Source organism: Capricornis sumatraensis, chromosome 19, assembly GCF_032405125.1.
Source record: "Capricornis sumatraensis isolate serow.1 chromosome 19, serow.2, whole genome shotgun sequence".
Lineage (NCBI taxonomy): Eukaryota > Metazoa > Chordata > Mammalia > Artiodactyla > Bovidae > Capricornis > Capricornis sumatraensis.
In genome coordinates this window covers 73848567-73865250 of record NC_091087.1, presented here as the reverse complement: position 1 = coordinate 73865250, position 16684 = coordinate 73848567, and the positions used below count along the sequence as shown (strand labels likewise).

The following is a 16684-nucleotide window of genomic DNA, read 5'->3' as shown; positions in this document are numbered from 1 at the left end:
AGGGGCCCGGGGCGACCCTGCAGGGGCATGGGCATTTACTCCTTTTGCCCCTGGCTGGGTTTTGTATTTCACTCCCCACACTGTGATGTATGTCAGTGACATGAAAGTAATTTAGGTAAATTAAAGCTGAATTTGCAGCCACAGAGCTTGAATTAAGTCCTACTTTCTTTGTTTTGCTTCTCAAACTCCTCAACCTGTTTCTTCTGTCTGAAGATATAATAGTTACTTTCATAATCTCAAGATGCTTTTTTCCCAAAATTGTGGGAGGCCAGCTTTTAGCATTTTTGCCTACAGTCGTTTTATTATTATTTAAAATTATTTTTACCTAAAATACTGATTGAAAATCAAAACTTGTGCTGTTTCGGTCATTACACTTTGGCCTTTGCTGTGGGAGTGTTTTATGTTTATCAAAAGTGTTTACAAATGAGTTAAATATTTGATGCTTTTTTTCTGATTAATACAAGGAAAAAACCATTTTAAAAACCTGCTTTCTTCTTCAGTGACAGAAAATCTGGTTCTCTCGCACTAATATGTGAACTTATGGACATGAATATTTATGAGCTAATACGAGGTATGTAGAATAATTGGAAAGAGTGTCTAAGATCTTTTAAAGCTTACAGTTCCCATATATTTGTCTTAATTCTCAAAATCATCAGTCACCACAGTTCAGTAGTTGTATATAAGCATGCAGTGCGTGTGTGCTAAGTCGCGTCAATCGTGTCCAACTCCCTGGGACCCAACGGACTGAAGCCCACCAGGCTCCTCTGTCCGTGGGATTCTCCAGGCAAGCATACTGGAGTGGGTTGCCCTTTCCTCCTCCAGGGGATCCTCCCGACCCAGGGACTGAACTCGTGTCTCTCGCGTCTCCTGCACTGGCAGGTGGGTTCTTTGCCGCTAGCGCCACCTGGGTGTGGGAGGTATTCGGGGGGCAGTCTTGTCTGCTCAGAGCATGGCTGCGGACGGGAAGGGATGCCACACGGGGTGACGCGGGTGAGGGAGGCGCAGCGCGAGGCCCGGCTCAGGCCTCCCGCGGGCTCGTGCCCTTTGAGGGTCCCTTCCGGGCTCTGCCGTGGCTCGACATCCTACTCTAGGCTTCGGAATGAGGCAGGCTTCCCCCACAAATCATCGCCTGAGAGGGACTCTCCTTCCTCCTGGGGTTGGGGCCCTCACGCGGCGCCCTGAACTGCTGAGTGCTCATGCGTCCCTGTCTTTTGAACAATACACCTCTGTTTGGGGAAGCCACTGGCCTGAGCCGACCCCAGTCACGGCTGGTTTTGGAGGCCGGCAGAGGTCGCCTGAGGGAAGCAGAGGGCAGGAGGCAGAAGATTGGCCCACGTTGGTCAAATAGCCCTGGGTCTGACCCCCTCCGTGGTGTTGGATATCAGGACAAATGAGCTTTGTAAATATCACACAGCAAGTGTTAGACTTTATGGATCATATTATTCTTACCAAAAAAATAAAAAAAATCACTGCCTTATGTTATATGAGGGACTCTATATCTGAAATTGAGTTTTAGCGACAGTATCATAGATGATTTAAAAACTGCTATATTACTTCAAGCAGTTTAGGCCAAAGGGCATATGATGTGCTATGGAAAACTTTCAGATCAAGAAGCTGTTCTTGCAACAAAGGGGACCTTTAACATGATGCTAAAGGTGCATGCGAAGAGTTCAGATAAAATTATGTTTATGAAGTAGGAGCGTGGAAAGAAGTATTATGTCAAATGGACATATTTTATATGTGATTTAAAATATGTGGCTTAGTAAGTTAATAAATAGCATGAGTAGACAAGTTTTACATCTGTGAAAGTTGATATAAAACTTTTGGATCCAGAAGCGTTTACATCTTTTGAGGAAAGTAGGAGATTGCCTTGTATCTGGAAATATATGGTGTTTCTTTTAAGTTACAAACCTTGTGTATTTTATTCGTAGACAAACCTCTCATTCAGGTGTCTTGCTTTAAGTACAATTTAAAATAAACTTAGTTATCTGGTTTCCTGGTCTAAAACCTATTAAAAATAAGAGCTCTTTAAAGGAGCTTCTAGAACTTTACACACCAACAGAAAGTGACAGGTGACGATCCAGTAATGGGGGGGAGACTGAAAGTATAAACCAAACCAAGAGCGTCCGGGAAGACAGCTGTAAGCCGCCAGGGTCCCCGGGACAGGTTAGCGGGAGCACAGTCACGTACTGCACTGTGGTAACCATGTCACTGTAGGATATGCTGATGGGAACGTGGGTGAAATGTTTTTAAAAGATGCCCATGTAAAATACCGCCAAATAGAAGAGAGTTTTATATCTGAGGAGTAAACCTCACTTACCTGGAAATTTCACTTGAGGTCTTATTCCAGACAACTTGGATAAATACGGTGTTACTCTGTGATTAACTTTCAAATACAGTAACTGACTTAGATTCTTCACTTTGATAGCCTCTGTGTAACACATATTTTAACAGTGTATCAGGACAGGGTATCAATGCAACCAAGAGAAACAACCGCTAATTTTTACTGTAATTTGCAATCATCTTTTTACCAGTAAGCCAACATTTTGTTCTTAATGAATCTACAGAATCACTTCCTTCTAGTATAATAACAATTCTCTTGGTATAAGATACATATCTTATGTTAGAATTACGATTGTCAGAGTGTGATATTTTAAAACTCGAGGGGAGGGGATAATTTCTGGCAACTTTCTATGTGTTTAGATTGGAGAAAACTTTGTTTAGAAATCGATATTTTAATTTCCAGTAGTAGGGCAGTTGTGTAATTGGAGGAAGTGAGTCTGTTTCTTTCAGTATCTGTCTACAGAGACTGCAGAAAGCAGACTGTTGTATTAAGGCTCAACGGCCGCTGGTTCATCCCGTGGATGCTGAGTGGCTTCACAGGCCAAACGCTGTGCTCTGAGCATGGGATCAGGTGCTGTCGGTGCTAAGGGGCCTCTAAGTGTCAGAGATGTTAAAACATGGGGAAAACGGTTGACAGTGATTGTCACTCACTCACTGTTGGAACGTGAACCTGATTTCAGAGCTGCGTTAGCATTGAGGAAATGCAGTCATCCCTTCGTGTCTGCAGGGTACTGGTTCCAGGAGCCCCGCAGGTACCAAAATCTATGGATGCTCAAGCCCCTTGTGTGTGAAACGACTCAGGGGTTCAGCCAACCGCAGAAACCTCGGATGCGGGACCCGCGGACAGAGGGGGCTTGGGGGCGCCGACTGTGTGGCGAGGACGGTGACGGCCGACGGCCGTGAGTGCTCTCCACAGGCCCGGCGCTGCCCCTGGCTCTTGAGAGGAGTCAGCTTATTTCACCCTGAGAGCCTGTGAAGCGGATTCTGTCATGATGGCATGTTCGGGATGGTGAAAGGGAGGCGTGGAGAGACGAGGGACCTGTCCACGGCCGTGCGCCTCGTCCGTGATGGTCTGGGGTCGGGACTCGGGCAGCGCCTGCTCTCGCCCACACTGCACGGCCCTCTGGACAGCCCTGAGTGGACCGGGAAGGCCCGGCAGCCAAGGCCACCACCGACCACTTTTGGGGCACGCAGTCTCCTGCTGCGGCTCCTCTGCCTGTCGTCCTCGACAGACTCGGGCCACCCAGACCCGTGACTCTCCCCCGGCAGCACATGGGCCACCTTCTGGAGCGCAGGCTGTTCCAGGTCCAGGGGCTCATCTTGTCACCTTAGGGTTACACCATTTAGAGCCTGTGAGTGGACCAGGCATCCTACAACAAACCCATGACTCTGAGCCAGGTAGGAAAAAGCAGACCAAGCTTTGTTTGACTGTAAGCGTAGCATTACAGTTTGTTTCCCTGAGGAGCTTAGGCAGTGTGTCTGAGCTGTGGAGCATATTACAAGGGGCTTGTGCATCCACGGATTGTGGTACCTGAGGGGCTCCTGGAACCAGTACCCTGCAGACACCCAGGGATGATTGTATTTCCTCAATGCTAAGGCAACTTTGAAATCAGGGTTCATGTTCCAGTCATTATGCAATGTAATGATTTTGCATGACAGATTAATTACTGTGTCAGATTAATTCAGTTGTATTTTTATATATGATCAAATCTGAGCCACTGAACTGTAAGGTGCAGTATTTTTTATGTACCAAAAAAAAGGAAGAAAAACATTGCCACTGCCGCTCTGACACATACCTTTCTTATCACTTAGCAATTTTAGTTCTGTCCTTATTAACAGAACTGGTTCAGAGCTATTGAGACAGTTTCCAGCCATGTCACTTTTGTGCATATATAAAAAGGAAGTAGACATGACATAAACCTGTTACGGCAATTCCTAACTCTTCCTTGAAACTTTCTGATGTGGCATGGTTGCTGAGCGTCTTCCTCACATTGTCCATCTGTGCCGTTCAGGGTGTGAGTGAGTAGCATTATTTTCGCTGGAATTTTCCGAAGCCGATGGCACCATCCTGTTAAGTCGGTGCTGGTGCTTCTGGGAGGTGCCCTCCGGTTCTGTGTCGATGGAGCACGGGTGTCCCCGATCGCACTCCAGGCCAGAGCACGCACAGCGCCGTGCACACCTCGCGGGGTAATCATGGTGTCTGGCTCTCGGGGTGGCTGTGAGGAGTGAATGACAGGTGTGGGGTATGTGGAGCAGCGCCCGGCTGGCGTGGTCTTTAATCAGCGTGGGCGCCTGTCATCACCACCACCACCACCAGCACGCTGCGCCCAGCTAAGTGTGCCGGCTCTGGCTGTCTGCACTGGCTCGTCCCCGTGCTGGGAGCTCAGCTCCACTCCAGAGATGAGGAAAAGAGCTTCCAAGAAGTTAGAGCACTTGCCTGAGATGAGCCAGCTTCAGAGAGCAGAGCTGGGGAACCTCCCTGGCTGTCCAGTGGTTAAGACTGTGCTTCAATGCCAGGGGTGTGGGTTTCATCCCTGGCCAGGGAACTGAGATCCCCCATACTGCATAGTATGGCCAAAAAATAAATAAGAAACAAAGCAGAAGGCAAAGAGCAGAGCGGGGAGGCCCTCCTTGAATGTGGTCTTGTTGAGAGAGGGGTGCTGGTGATGGCTCCGGCTCCATGCTGAGTCTGACAGCCCGCCTGCTACGCTCTGCCGGTCGGGACCTCCAGCTTCTCTGAGAACCACGTGCTGTCCTGCAGGGCTCTCTCTTGGAAAACACGGATGGCAGACTCATGCTCGCACGCTGCCTGGGGGCCTAGCCTCTGGGCCCAGGTGTAGACTGTGGCCCGGCAGGCCCCTCGGAGGCTGACCAGGAGAGCCAGCCGCAGCCTGGGGACGGGGCCTCTCGTGGGAGGGGCGTGTGTGCTAGATTGCCTGGTTCGGTGCAGGCTACACTGGAGGCCACAGCTAGTCACTGTGTCCACTTCCGATCTTTTACATTGCTGGTGTTATGTGTGACATTCATTAAGTGCCTTCTTAATGAGAATGTTTGGTAAAAAATTATCTTGGAATAATTAATTTGGCTCAGTGAGCCAAGGAAATGCTGTTTGCAGTCTGCTGGCTTCAGTAAAGGGTCATACAAAGAACCTCAGGGTGTTTTATTCACAGTATTTTGTCTGCTTCAAGGTGTTTGTAAGCAAGAATCTGGTGGGAACCGGATACCATCTTGCACCCGGAAAGTTAGGATCTTTTTTGGAGGAAATACTTTTGAAAGTCGACAGTCCATCCTCCTTGTCGAGGGTGTGGACTCTGATTGCTCAGACCAGTGGTGCTCGTGGCTCAGGCGGGCCCCTTGTTCCCCTGGGAGCCCCCGTGTGCAGACAGGGATTCCCACGGAGAGATGGGAAGGAGTCACAGCCTTGCCCCTACGGCTACGAATGGGTAGAGGGAGCTGGCCCGGGAGGAAGGGAGAGAGTCCCGCACTGGGGGCAGAGAGCAGTGAAAAGGTCAGACTCCTGGCCCCCCGCCTGCTTGTGATGCCCTCGGTCTAGGCCTGGGCCTTGGAATCTGCTTGGTGAAAGATCCCTAGTGATTCCCTGGGTCTAGGCCTGGGCCTTGGAATCTGCTTGGTGAAAGATCCCTAGTGATTCCCTGAGTCTAGGCCTGGGCCTTGGAATCTGCTTGATGAAAGATCCCTAGTGATTCCCTGGGTCTAGGCCTGGGCCTTGGAATCTGGTTGGTGAAAGATCCCTAGTGATTCCCTCGCTCTAGGCCTGGGCCTTGGAATCTGCTTCGTGAAAGATCCCTAGTGATTCCCTGGGTCTAGGCCTGGGCCTTGGAATCTGCTTGATGAAAGATCCCTAGTGATTCCCTGGGTCTAGGCCTGGGCCTTGGAATTTGCTTCATGAAAGATCCCTAGTGATTCCCTGGGTCTAGGCCTGGGCCTTGGAATCTGCTTGGTGAAAGATCCCTAGTGATTCCCTGGGTCTAGGCCTGGGCCTTGGAATCTGCTTGATGAAAGATCCCTAGTGATTCCCTGGGTCTAGGCCTGGGCCTTGGAATCTGCTTGGTGAAAGATCCCTAGTGATTCCCTGGGTCTAGGCCTGGGCCTTGGAATCTGCTTGATGAAAGATCCCTAGTGATTCCCTGGGTCTAGGCCTGGGCCTTGGAATCTTCCTGATGAAAGATCTCTAGTGATTCCCTTGGTCTAGTCCTGGGCCTTGGAATCTTCCTGATGGGAGATCCCTAGTGATTCCCTTGGTCTAGGCCTGGGCCTTGGAATCTGCCTGATGGGAGACCCCTAGTGATTCCCTTGGTCTAGGCCTGGGCCTTGAAATCTTCCTGATGGGAGACCCCTAGTGATTCCCTTGGTCTGGGCCTGGGCCTTGGAATCTGCCTGGTGGGAGACCCCTAGTGATTCCCTTGGTCTGGGCCTGGGCCTTGGAATCTGCCTGATGGGAGACCCCTAGTGATTCCCTTGGTCTAGTCCTGGGCCTTGGAATCTTCCTGATGGGAGATCCCTAGTGATTCCCTTGGTCTGGGCCTGGGCCTTGGAATCTGCCTGATGGGAGACCCCTAGTGATTCCCTTGGTCTGGGCCTGGGCCTTGGAATCTGCCTGATGGGAGACCCCTAGTGATTCCCTTGGTCTAGTCCTGGGCCTTGGAATCTGCCTGGTGGGAGACCCCTAGTGATTCCCTTGGTCTAGGCCTGGGCCTTGGAATCTGCCTGGTGGGAGATCCCTAGTGATTCCCTTGGTCTGGGCCTGGGCCTTGGAATCTGCCTGATGGGAGACCCCTAGTGATTCCCTTGGTCTAGTCCTGGGCCTTGGAATCTTCCTGATGGGAGATCCCTAGTGATTCCCTTGGTCTGGGCCTGGGCCTTGGAATCTGCCTGATGGGAGACCCCTAGTGATTCCCTTGGTCTGGGCCTGGGCCTTGGAATCTGCCTGATGGGAGACCCCTAGTGATTCCCTTGGTCTAGTCCTGGGCCTTGGAATCTGCCTGGTGGGAGATCCCTAGTGATTCCCTTGGTCTGGGCCTGGGCCTTGGAATCTGCCTGGTGGGAGACCCCTAGTGATTCCCTTGGTCTGGGCCTGGGCCTTGGAATCTTCCTGATGGGAGACCCCTAGTGATTCCCTTGGTCTGGGCCTGGGCCTTGGAATCTGCCTGGTGGGAGACCCCTAGTGATTCCCTTGGTCTGGGCCTGGGCCTTGGAATCTTCCTGATGGGAGACCCCTAGTGATTCCCTTGGTCTAGGCCTGGGCCTTGGAATCTGCCTGATGGGAGACCCCTAGTGATTCCCTTGGTCTGGGCCTGGGCCTTGGAATCTGCCTGGTGGGAGATCCCTAGTGATTCCCTTGGTCTGGGCCTGGGCCTTGGAATCTGCCTGGTGGGAGATCCCTGGGCGATTATAAAGATTGGATGCAGTAGACTTTCCCTGAAAGAGGCCACCTTCCCTGAGTTCAGGTTCTGATGAATGTGAGGACAGCTTTATGCTGTAACTAGGATGTGGCTGTGTGGCTGTGGCTGGGAAGGGTGCTTCTAGGAACAGAGCGGTGTGAGCACGACCAGAAGCAGGAGAAGGGGATGGGGCGGGGGCGTCCCGGCAGCGAGAGCGAGGCGTGGGACGTGGTTCCCGAGGCGCGCAGCCAGGCCCCGCAGCTGGTTCTGGGCACTCGTTGGAAAGGCAGCTTTCAGGGCCCCACCGCAGACCTGCTGAACCAGACGTGCCAAGCGGGGATGGGGAGCAGTCACTGTCTTCACCAGCCCTGAGGGACTGGGGGCCCTGAGCCGGGGGGGCGTCTGCCCCTGGGGTCTGGGGAGCCCGCCTCATCTGTGGCAGCGAGGACAGAGGGGACAGAGCCTGACAACGCTTGAGCCAGCCTCACGGGTGACAGCGGAAATTTTGCTTTCTTCTCACCTTTGTATAGATAATCGATAAAATTACAGAGTTCCTCAAGCTGTGGGAAGCCCACAATCTTGGTTTTAATTTCTTTTAAATTGTGGAAAACTGATGTGAAACAGAATAAAAAGATGACATGGAAAAATTCACTCCACTTAGACATTTTGTAAATTATTACTTTCTATGATTAACATAAACATCCTTGTTATGCGAGAAAAAGAAAACATTAATTTTTCAACAGAAATTGCAAACTTAGGACCAAAAATGTCAAGTGGGCCATGTACACGTGTTGGCTCTCTGAATTGTTAGGTGAGAGTATGTGTTTCTCATATTTAAAGCCTAATGACCTAGAAACACAGGCCTCTGAGATTAAAATCAAACAAAACATGACATCTTCAAGAACGCAGGTGTCTGTGCTGCTGGTCGTCTTTCAGTTGCTAAGTCGAGTCCGCCTCTTTGGGACCCCATGGCCCGCAGTACTCCGTGGGACTGGAGTGTGATGTGCGGGGTTCTAGAACATCATGGACAGTGCAGGAGTGAGGAGGGTGTAGGTTGCAGGCTGTGTGGATGGATGCCCGGTGTGCTGCAGGGCGTGGTCAGCGGTGGCAGGGACTGCTCCCTTTTGTGAAAGGAGTGTGTGGGCTGTGCAATTCGGTCATTGGTCTTCTTCAATTAAGAGAACGTACTTCTGGGGCTTCCCTGGTGGCCAGTGGTTAAGACGTCACGCTTCCACTGCAAGGGGCGCCGGTTCAGTCCCTGCCAGGAAACAAGATCCCATATGCCGGGAAGTACAGCAGAAAAAAAAGAAAAGAAACTGTGATCTATTCCCTTAAAGACGGAAATCTCCATCTAGACAGGAAGCTGAGGAAAATGCTGGATTTGCAGCTGACTCCTGCCATCTCGGGCTTCCCAGGTTGGCTCAGCGGTAAAGAACCCACCCCGCCTGCCAGTGCAGGAGACACAGGAGATACAGGTTCGATCCCTGGATTGGGAAGATCTCCTGAAACAGGAAATGGCAACCCACTCCAGTATTCTTGCTTGGTAAATTCCGGACAAAGGAGCTGGCGGGCTGCAGTCCATGGGGTCGCAAAGAGTGGGACATGACTGAGGGCGCATGCACGCATGTGGCCTGCCAGCTCGAGTCACAGTGTGGAGGAGTGTGCCCTGCAGGCCTTCCTGAGCCTGTGCGGAGGCCCCCCAGACCGAGTGCCCCTGGGTGACCGCCCAGCACCTTTCTCATTGCAGAGAAGGCCTGGGGCCGGGCGATTCTGGATGAAATCGTGTCGGTATGTAGAATTCTACATGGCATATTTTGTAGATGGACTGCGTATTTCCTAGAGCTATTCCATTCTGGTTTTCACTGAGAAAATTAGAAATTCTTGCACATTATTAAAAATGGATTGTGTTTTATTTAAAAAACAGGGATATTGGTGACCATGTTTGGCTGTTTCCTTGATTGCACAGGAAGAAGACACCCGTTATCAGAGAAAAAGATTATGCTCTATATGTACCAGCTGTGTAAGTCCTTGGACCACATGCACAGGTATGCACGTGGAGGCTTGAGGCTTTCGGATTAATAAAATGCGCTACCATTCATTAGAAAATGCAGTGTGAAAGAATCTGAGTGAGGTGCAATTAATTCTGTCCTTCTTTTCATGTTGAATGCAGAAATGGAATATTTCACAGAGATGTAAAACCAGAAAATATATTAGTAAAGGTAAGAATTTTTATATGAAAAATTGATATCAGAATGAAGACAGAATATAAAAACTTTTCACTGGATATGCTTTCAATCCCAATGGATGTCATGTTTGTTATTTTTTTTTTTTCCCTTCCAGTTTGGAAAAAAAAAATCATTAATAAATGCCATCAACATAACTGTACGTCTGGAAAAAGGCACCCTTCTTATATACTGTGTATAAAAATTAATTCCATTTATTGATAAATTATTCTAAACGCTGTAAATATAAAAGGGGAAGAGACAGGATTTGAGCTCAGATCTGTCTCACTCAAAAGCCCTTAAACTGTACATGTGTTAAGTGTACACGTTGTTAGGTTTGGGCATCTGTATATACCCATGAAACCATCCCAGTCGCCAAGCAAAGCCGCTGCCCCAGGAAGCTTCCTCTTGCCTTTGGTAGCCTTTGCCTTCCTGTTCCTTGTCCCCAGGAAAGACAAGCTGACTGTCATAACAGAATTAGTGTGTGTCTTCTAGAATGTTCTGTAAATGGAATTACATGGTACATACCTCTCTGTGATCTGACTTCTTTCACTCAGCCGCGTTTCTCTGAGATTGGTCCACGTTGTAGTGTGTGTGCCACGGCTTTTGAAGTTGTCTCACAGCTCCTGGATGCTGGTTCTGTTTCTGATGTTCTTCTGTTGCTTTGCATTTCAGTTTGGGAAGTTTCCTGTTGGCATGTCTTCAAGCTCACTGACTCTTCCCTTGGCTGTTTAGTCTATTGATGAACCTATCAAAGTCATTTGAAATTTTTGTTCCAGTGTTTTTTATTTCTGATGTTTTATTTTGACTTTTTTCTTAGGGTTTCCATCTCTCTTCTTACGTTTCCCACCTGAACTTGCGTGCTGTCTTCTTTTTCCCCTGGAACCCTTAAATTAATCATAGTTTGCTTGTTTTTTAGTTTCCTGTCTGGTGATTCTAAAATTCTAAAACCTGTGCCGTATCTGAGTCTGGTTTTGATGCATGCTGTGCCTCTTCAGACTGTTTTTTCTTGTCTTTTTATGTGTCTTAGTTTTTGTTGAATGTATCGGGAATGGGGACAGAGGTACGAGGCTGTCAGTGTAGGTCTCTTCACCATGTGGCCGAGAGAAGTGCTGTTTAACGTGGGCTGTAGCTGCAGGTGCCCGCCAGAGACTTCATGTTTATTGACAGCATGCATTTTACGACTTCAGTATGAGAGATAAAGAAGAGGGAAGAAATACCCTGAAACCTGTTTGAGGCATAATGGGGGATATGACCAGGGTATAGAATTCATCTGTAGACTTACACTGTGACTTAAACATTTGCACAGCCCGTAGATGATTTGCAGATATTTTGAAATGTCTATAAAACACAGCCAGAATATTTGTAAATGTGATCCGCTGGATAGAGACCCCACTTCCTCATGGGTTAGCGGCAGCTTCAGGTGCTTACAGAGCCGGCACTCTGGTCTACAAGCTCGTTTAGATGCCAGGTGCCCTTGTGTTAGCGCGCCAGTGCCGGGAATGGCCCGCGTGACGGTCACTGCTTGGTGAGACGTTCCCTGTCCCCATGTCTCCCCGCTCGCAGCGGGATGTCCTGAAGCTCGGGGACTTTGGGTCGTGCCGGAGCGTCTACTCGAAGCAGCCGTACACCGAGTACATCTCCACCCGCTGGTACCGGGCCCCTGAGTGCCTCCTCACCGACGGCTGCTACGGCTTCAAGATGGACCTGTGGAGCGCGGGCTGCGTGCTCTACGAGATGGCCAGGTACGCTGGGCCCCGGGGGGCGCAGCCAGTGGCTTCCCGCCAGGCCCCCCCTGCAACCCTCTCCTGTGCCCCTGGAACAGCCCTTCTGGTGTCCTGGCTGCTATGGAACCTGACAAGAAGCGGCCAGAACGCTCTCCTTGCTTGCCCAGCGTGGAGGGCGGAACACTGTCAGTTGCTTCTCTCCCACCGGCCGCTGGGCCCCGGGTGGCCGGGCCTCTCCGTGTGGCCTCATCAGCAGTAGAACCGGTGAAGCCCGAGGAGGAATGGAGCCAGGGCGTGCTTCCTGCGCCGTGTGGGGCCTGCCATGGGGAGTGGGGGCCATGCCCCCTAGCCTGCCCTCGGAGTTCAGTCATTCCTGTGGGCGCTCAGGCCCCGGGGTGAGGAGGAGCTGGAGTCTAGAGCGCTCCAACCCTGAGCGTGCTGCCCTCACCCCAGCCTCGGCTCCACCGCTGGACGGAGCAAGGCCACAGCAGAGGCCGGGCAAGGAGGAGGGGGGCACACCCTCCTGCTCCAGCGGGTCAGGAAGGACGGGGCCAGGGTGTGGGAGAGGTGATTTCCGTCAGAGTGACGCTGGTCAGAACAGTACCAGCAAGGCAGGAGGACCCAGGGCGTCCACGGCCACCTGCTCCCCTGACCCCTTGGTGCATGCACAGGCCCTTGAGGGCGCAGCCTCTGACTCTAGGCCTTCCTGTTGGTAAGTAACTGTTATTTTTGGAAAGGAGACTTGTGGTTTCACTGATGCTGAAGTTACAACAGATGGTCTTTTCTCATGTACTTAAGTCCCTCGGCTTCCCCGGTGGCTCAGATGGTAAAGAATCTGCCTGCCATGTGGGAGACCCGGGTTCAGTCCTCACATCAGGATGTTCCCCTGGAGGAGGGCATGGCAACCCACTCCAGTACTCTTGCCTGGAGAATCCCCTGGACAGAGGAGCCTGGGGGCTACAGTCCACGGGGGTCGCAGAGAGTCAGGCACGACTGTGGGACTAAGCACAGCACAAAGTCGCCTGAGCCAGTTTGGAGGGAGGTGAGAGGCGCCAGAGCCCTTTTAGCCACGACTCCCAAGTCTGTGAAGGCTCTGAAACCAAAACGCTCCGTGGACCTCGTTTGTCCACGCAATCTGGCCTGACCCAGCCTGAACTGCTGTTGACAGCGCTCCCCCGTGGCGAGAGGTGCTGGGGGTTTCCTCTCGCAGTTGGTGGAGACCCGTCTGTGCAGGTTTGGGGGTGGGCTCTGTGCCTTAGGACTCCGACGTGGGGACAGTGGAGGAGGAAGGCCCGGGGCGGGGGTGGGCGGGGTGCGTGCTGGAGGTCCCTCTGCCGCCGCGAGGGTCGGGGCCCTGATGGCAGCCTTGATCCCGCCCAGCCTGCAGCCGCTCTTCCCCGGAGCCAACGAGCTGGACCAGATCTCCAGGATCCACGACGTCATGGGCTCGCCTCCTGAGAAGACCCTCACCAAGTTCAAGCAGTGAGTGCAGGCCCCCGGCCCCCGCCCCAGGGCTCGCCCCGCTGCCGTTCCCCACGGCCTCAGCACAGCCCGCTCGGCCCAGGCAGTGGAGAGGCGTCCCTGGGGGGTTCACTAGGACCTCAGAGTCTCGGGTGAGGACGGCTCCCAGCACAGGCCGCACGCCTGGCCTGGGGCAGCTCCGCCCGGCGCCCTGCCACACTGACCCCTGGGCGGGGACTTGGGGGAGCCGGGCTCTTGGGGGTCCCCGGCGACGTGAGGGGCGGGCAGCACCCAGCAGCTCCCAGATGCTAGGAAGGTAGGGAGATGACAACTCTGTTGGAGTCTTGTTCTTTTTTTAAATTTTACTTCCTTCTTTGGTGGGAATGTGCTATTAGTCTTTTCAAGGGAAAGTTTTCTTATCTTGAGTACGAGATTTCACACACACACACCCGTTTTAAAAACAGATTTAATGTCGTGGAGCAGTTTTCGGTTCGCAGGAAAAGCAGTGGCAGTGCAGAGACCGCCCCTCTCCTGGGGCCAGCGCTGCCCGGGGCACGGGGCGGCAACCGAGCCCAGGGCTGCGGCTCCCTGAGCGCCTCTCTGCGCGGAGTCTGGACGCCGCTGTGCCTCCCCGCCCCACTGTTAGAGCGTGGACTGTTCCCTTCTGCGCAGGCCCCTGTGCAGTCTTGACGCTGGACCGGCCACGTGCTCTAAATGGCGGCGTGACCGTGTATTATCATTGGGCTTTTAATGCAGGTCGAGAGCTATGAGTTTTGATTTTCCTTTTAAAAAGGGATCAGGGATACCTCTACTGACCACCAGTCTGTCCCCGCAATGCCTCTCCCTCCTGCATGCCATGGTGGCCTATGATCCCGACGAGAGAATCACTGCCCACCAGGCCCTGCAGCACCCCTACTTCCAGGAGCAGAGGTGGGCGCCGTGCTGCGGCCAAGGGGAATGCAGAGGGGCGGGGGGGGGGGGGGCGGCAAGCGGAGGGGCTGGGGAGGGGGTGCATAGGGGCTGGGGGGCACGCGGAGGGGCCGGGGGCACAGGGAGGGGGTGTGGAGGGGCTGGGGGGCATGTGGAGGGGCCGGGGGGGGGGTGCGGGCCGGGGGCACAGGGAGGGGGTGTGGAGGGGCTGGGGGGCATGTGGAGGGGCGGGGTGGGGGTGCGGGGGGGCCGGGGAGGGGGTGCGGAGGGGCGGGGTGGGGGCGCGGGGGGGCCGGGGAGGGGGTGCGGAGGGGCGGGGTGGGGACGCGGGGGGGCCGGGGAGGGGGTGCGGAGGGGCGGGGTGGGGGCGCGGGGGGGCCGGGGAGGGGGTGTGGAGGGCTCATGGGGCATGCAGAGGGGCCGGGGGCGGGGGTGTGGAGGGGCCGGGGAGGGGTGCGGAGGGGCCGGGGAGGGGTTGCGGAGGGGCCGGGAAGGGGTTGCGGAGGGGCCGGGTGGGGGGGGTGCGGGGGCCTGGGGGATGTGGAGGGGTAAGGTGGTCCCAGGAACAGTGCCCGTACCTCTGGGAACCCACCCCTCGCTCCTCTTTGGCCCTTTTCTCCAAAAGGAGGCTAGTGGCATCAGGGAGGGTAGAAGGAGGGCCTGTGGCCGCCTTTCAGTCGAGGTCAAGGCTCCAATGTTTAGCCCAGCGAGTCAGAGCAGAAGGGGCTAGTGGGGTGAGCCTGCTCGCTGTGAGGCTCCAGAGTGAGCTGGGTGGTGCCCGACATGGGCAGTGCCTGCGCCGGGGCACCTGACCACCCCTCTGTGTGGAGCCCAGAGGCTGTCAGGCTGATGCAGAGAAGGGGTGAGCTCCCTGGCGGTCAGCGGGTGAGATGTGTGTGAGCGAGGCAGGGGAGTGGAGGCGGCAGACGCCACGGTGGGTTTTCAAGAGAGGCGCCCTTCTGTGTTCCCCACAGGGTGGCTGAGAAGCAGGCGCTGGCAAGGGCCAGGTGGAAGGCCCCTGCTCCCTTCCCCGAGTGCCCCACAGCCCCAGAGCTCAGCAGCACCTGGCAGACGGCGCAGGAGGGCCGGAAGCAGGTACTGTGTGACCGGGGGAGCCAACGGCCCCAGGCACCCCCCGTGTCTCCCAGACAGACGCCCTGGAGGGCCCCCAGCCCCCTGGAGGGGCCATCATCGACCTGCCACCAAGCCAGACAGCGTCTGCACATACCGGGGGTGGGCACCGGCTCCCATGGCCCCCGCCCTTGCTGCCCACCAGCTCCTTCCACAGCCTTGCGGGGCGGGTCCTCCCACCCCCAGGGCCAGGCTGCACCCAGACCCAGCGCCGGTCACCTTGTCGTGTCCCTCAGACCACCCTAGCTGGGGGCGCAGGGAAGCCACCCCTGGGCAGGTGACCCCTTGGCTGCTGAGCCCTGCAGGAGCAGCGGGCCACCGGCGGTTGCTGCGCACGCTTTTAGCAGCTGTGGCTTCTCCTTGTGAGAGCCTCACCTTTCCCTTCAGGCCCCGAGCCCCCTTCACAGCTGTGGGCAGGCACCGAGCTCTGTGGTGACTGCCCGGCTGCCGTTTATTGAGGGTCCATCTGCCGGGGGCTGAGGACGCAGGTGTCCCTGCGGCCAGGCTGCCCTCCAGAGAGCGGGACCCCGGGTCCGGCCTGTGTGCTCCTCCAGGAGGCGACCGCGCCCACGCCTCATACGGTTTTCGCATGCCGGGAAATTCTCTTCAGCCATTAAAAGCTGCGAAACCCACTAGCTCACTGGCCACACAGAAGCAGGCTGCAGGCCACGCGGCCAACCCCAAGGGGTTAGAGCAGGAAGCGAGACCGCACCCCGCACCCCGCACCCCCACCACCGTCCACGCAGGCCTGGCCTGGGAGCGGCCCCCCGAGTTTCTGCCTGGGACATGGTGTGTGTTGTCCAGTCACCGTGTGGTCCCACCTCACGGCCCAGAATTGTGCGAGGCAGGAGCAGTAAGGGCGCCCCCGTTGCCCTGCCTAATTCCCGCAAAGGGCTTGGCATCCTGTGCTCATCTGGCCTTCTCCTGTTTCTAGAAACAGCCCCCAAGGCCAGAGGAGAACCACCCCCAGAGGCCGGGGCCGGCCTACCTGATGGAGCTGCCCAGGCTGAAGCTGTCCGGAGGGGCCAAGCTGGCCTCCTACTCCAGCCCGGCCCTGCCGTCAGTGTTCCTCCCGAAGGTGCCGCTGCTGAGACCCCTGAAGTGCGTCGGTGCGGCCCAGAAGGTGGGCATCCCGCAGCCCCCCACCCTGTGCTCCCGCCCACCCTGGCCCCCACTGAGTGTCTGTCCCTCTCTCTGACAGACAGACACGCAGAAGGACATCAAGCCCAGCCTGAAACAGTACCGCCTGCCCACGATAGAGCGCAGAGGTGGGGGCTACTGAGAGCCATGGTGCCCTGCTCGGGCTGGCTCCCCGCCGCCGCGCCCGCGAGCGGGCAGGGTCTCCCAGGGCTGGGCGTCCTGTCCCGGGAGCGCCGCCCCCAGACCCGCACCAGGACAGCCGTGTCCAGAGAGCGGCTTGACTGTGTTCCAGTCTAATACATCTGCAAAACCGTCTCCTTCTAGGGTT

The 16684-nt window shown here is 54.7% G+C and overlaps 1 protein-coding gene across 1 annotated transcript; it reads left to right on the top strand.

Moving 5' to 3' along the window:
• Positions 1–9728: 9728 nt before the first annotated feature.
• MOK (MOK protein kinase) lies at positions 9729–16592 on the top strand. The gene is made up of 8 exons (XM_068991332.1): positions 9729–9790; positions 9916–9964; positions 11534–11712; positions 13075–13176; positions 13912–14085; positions 15060–15180; positions 16151–16339; positions 16418–16592. Exons 1-8 carry the CDS (start codon positions 9744–9746, stop codon positions 16496–16498), a joined length of 942 nt encoding a protein of 313 aa, XP_068847433.1. The 5' UTR covers positions 9729–9743; the 3' UTR covers positions 16499–16592.
• The last annotated feature ends 92 nt before the right edge of the window (positions 16593–16684 follow it).

What these genes read in the sequence shown, in the direction of transcription:
- MOK (XM_068991332.1), top strand. Translation starts at nt 9,744, where the DNA reads ATGCTCTATATGTACCAGCTGTGTAAGTCCTTGGACCACATGCACAG. An exon ending in GTGCTCTACGAGATGGCCAG is followed by an intron (nt 11,713 to 13,074) that starts GTACGCTGGGCC and finishes GATCCCGCCCAG; the next exon opens with CCTGCAGCCGCTCTTCCCCG. An exon ending in ACCCTCACCAAGTTCAAGCA is followed by an intron (nt 13,177 to 13,911) that starts GTGAGTGCAGGC and finishes CTTTTAATGCAG; the next exon opens with GTCGAGAGCTATGAGTTTTG.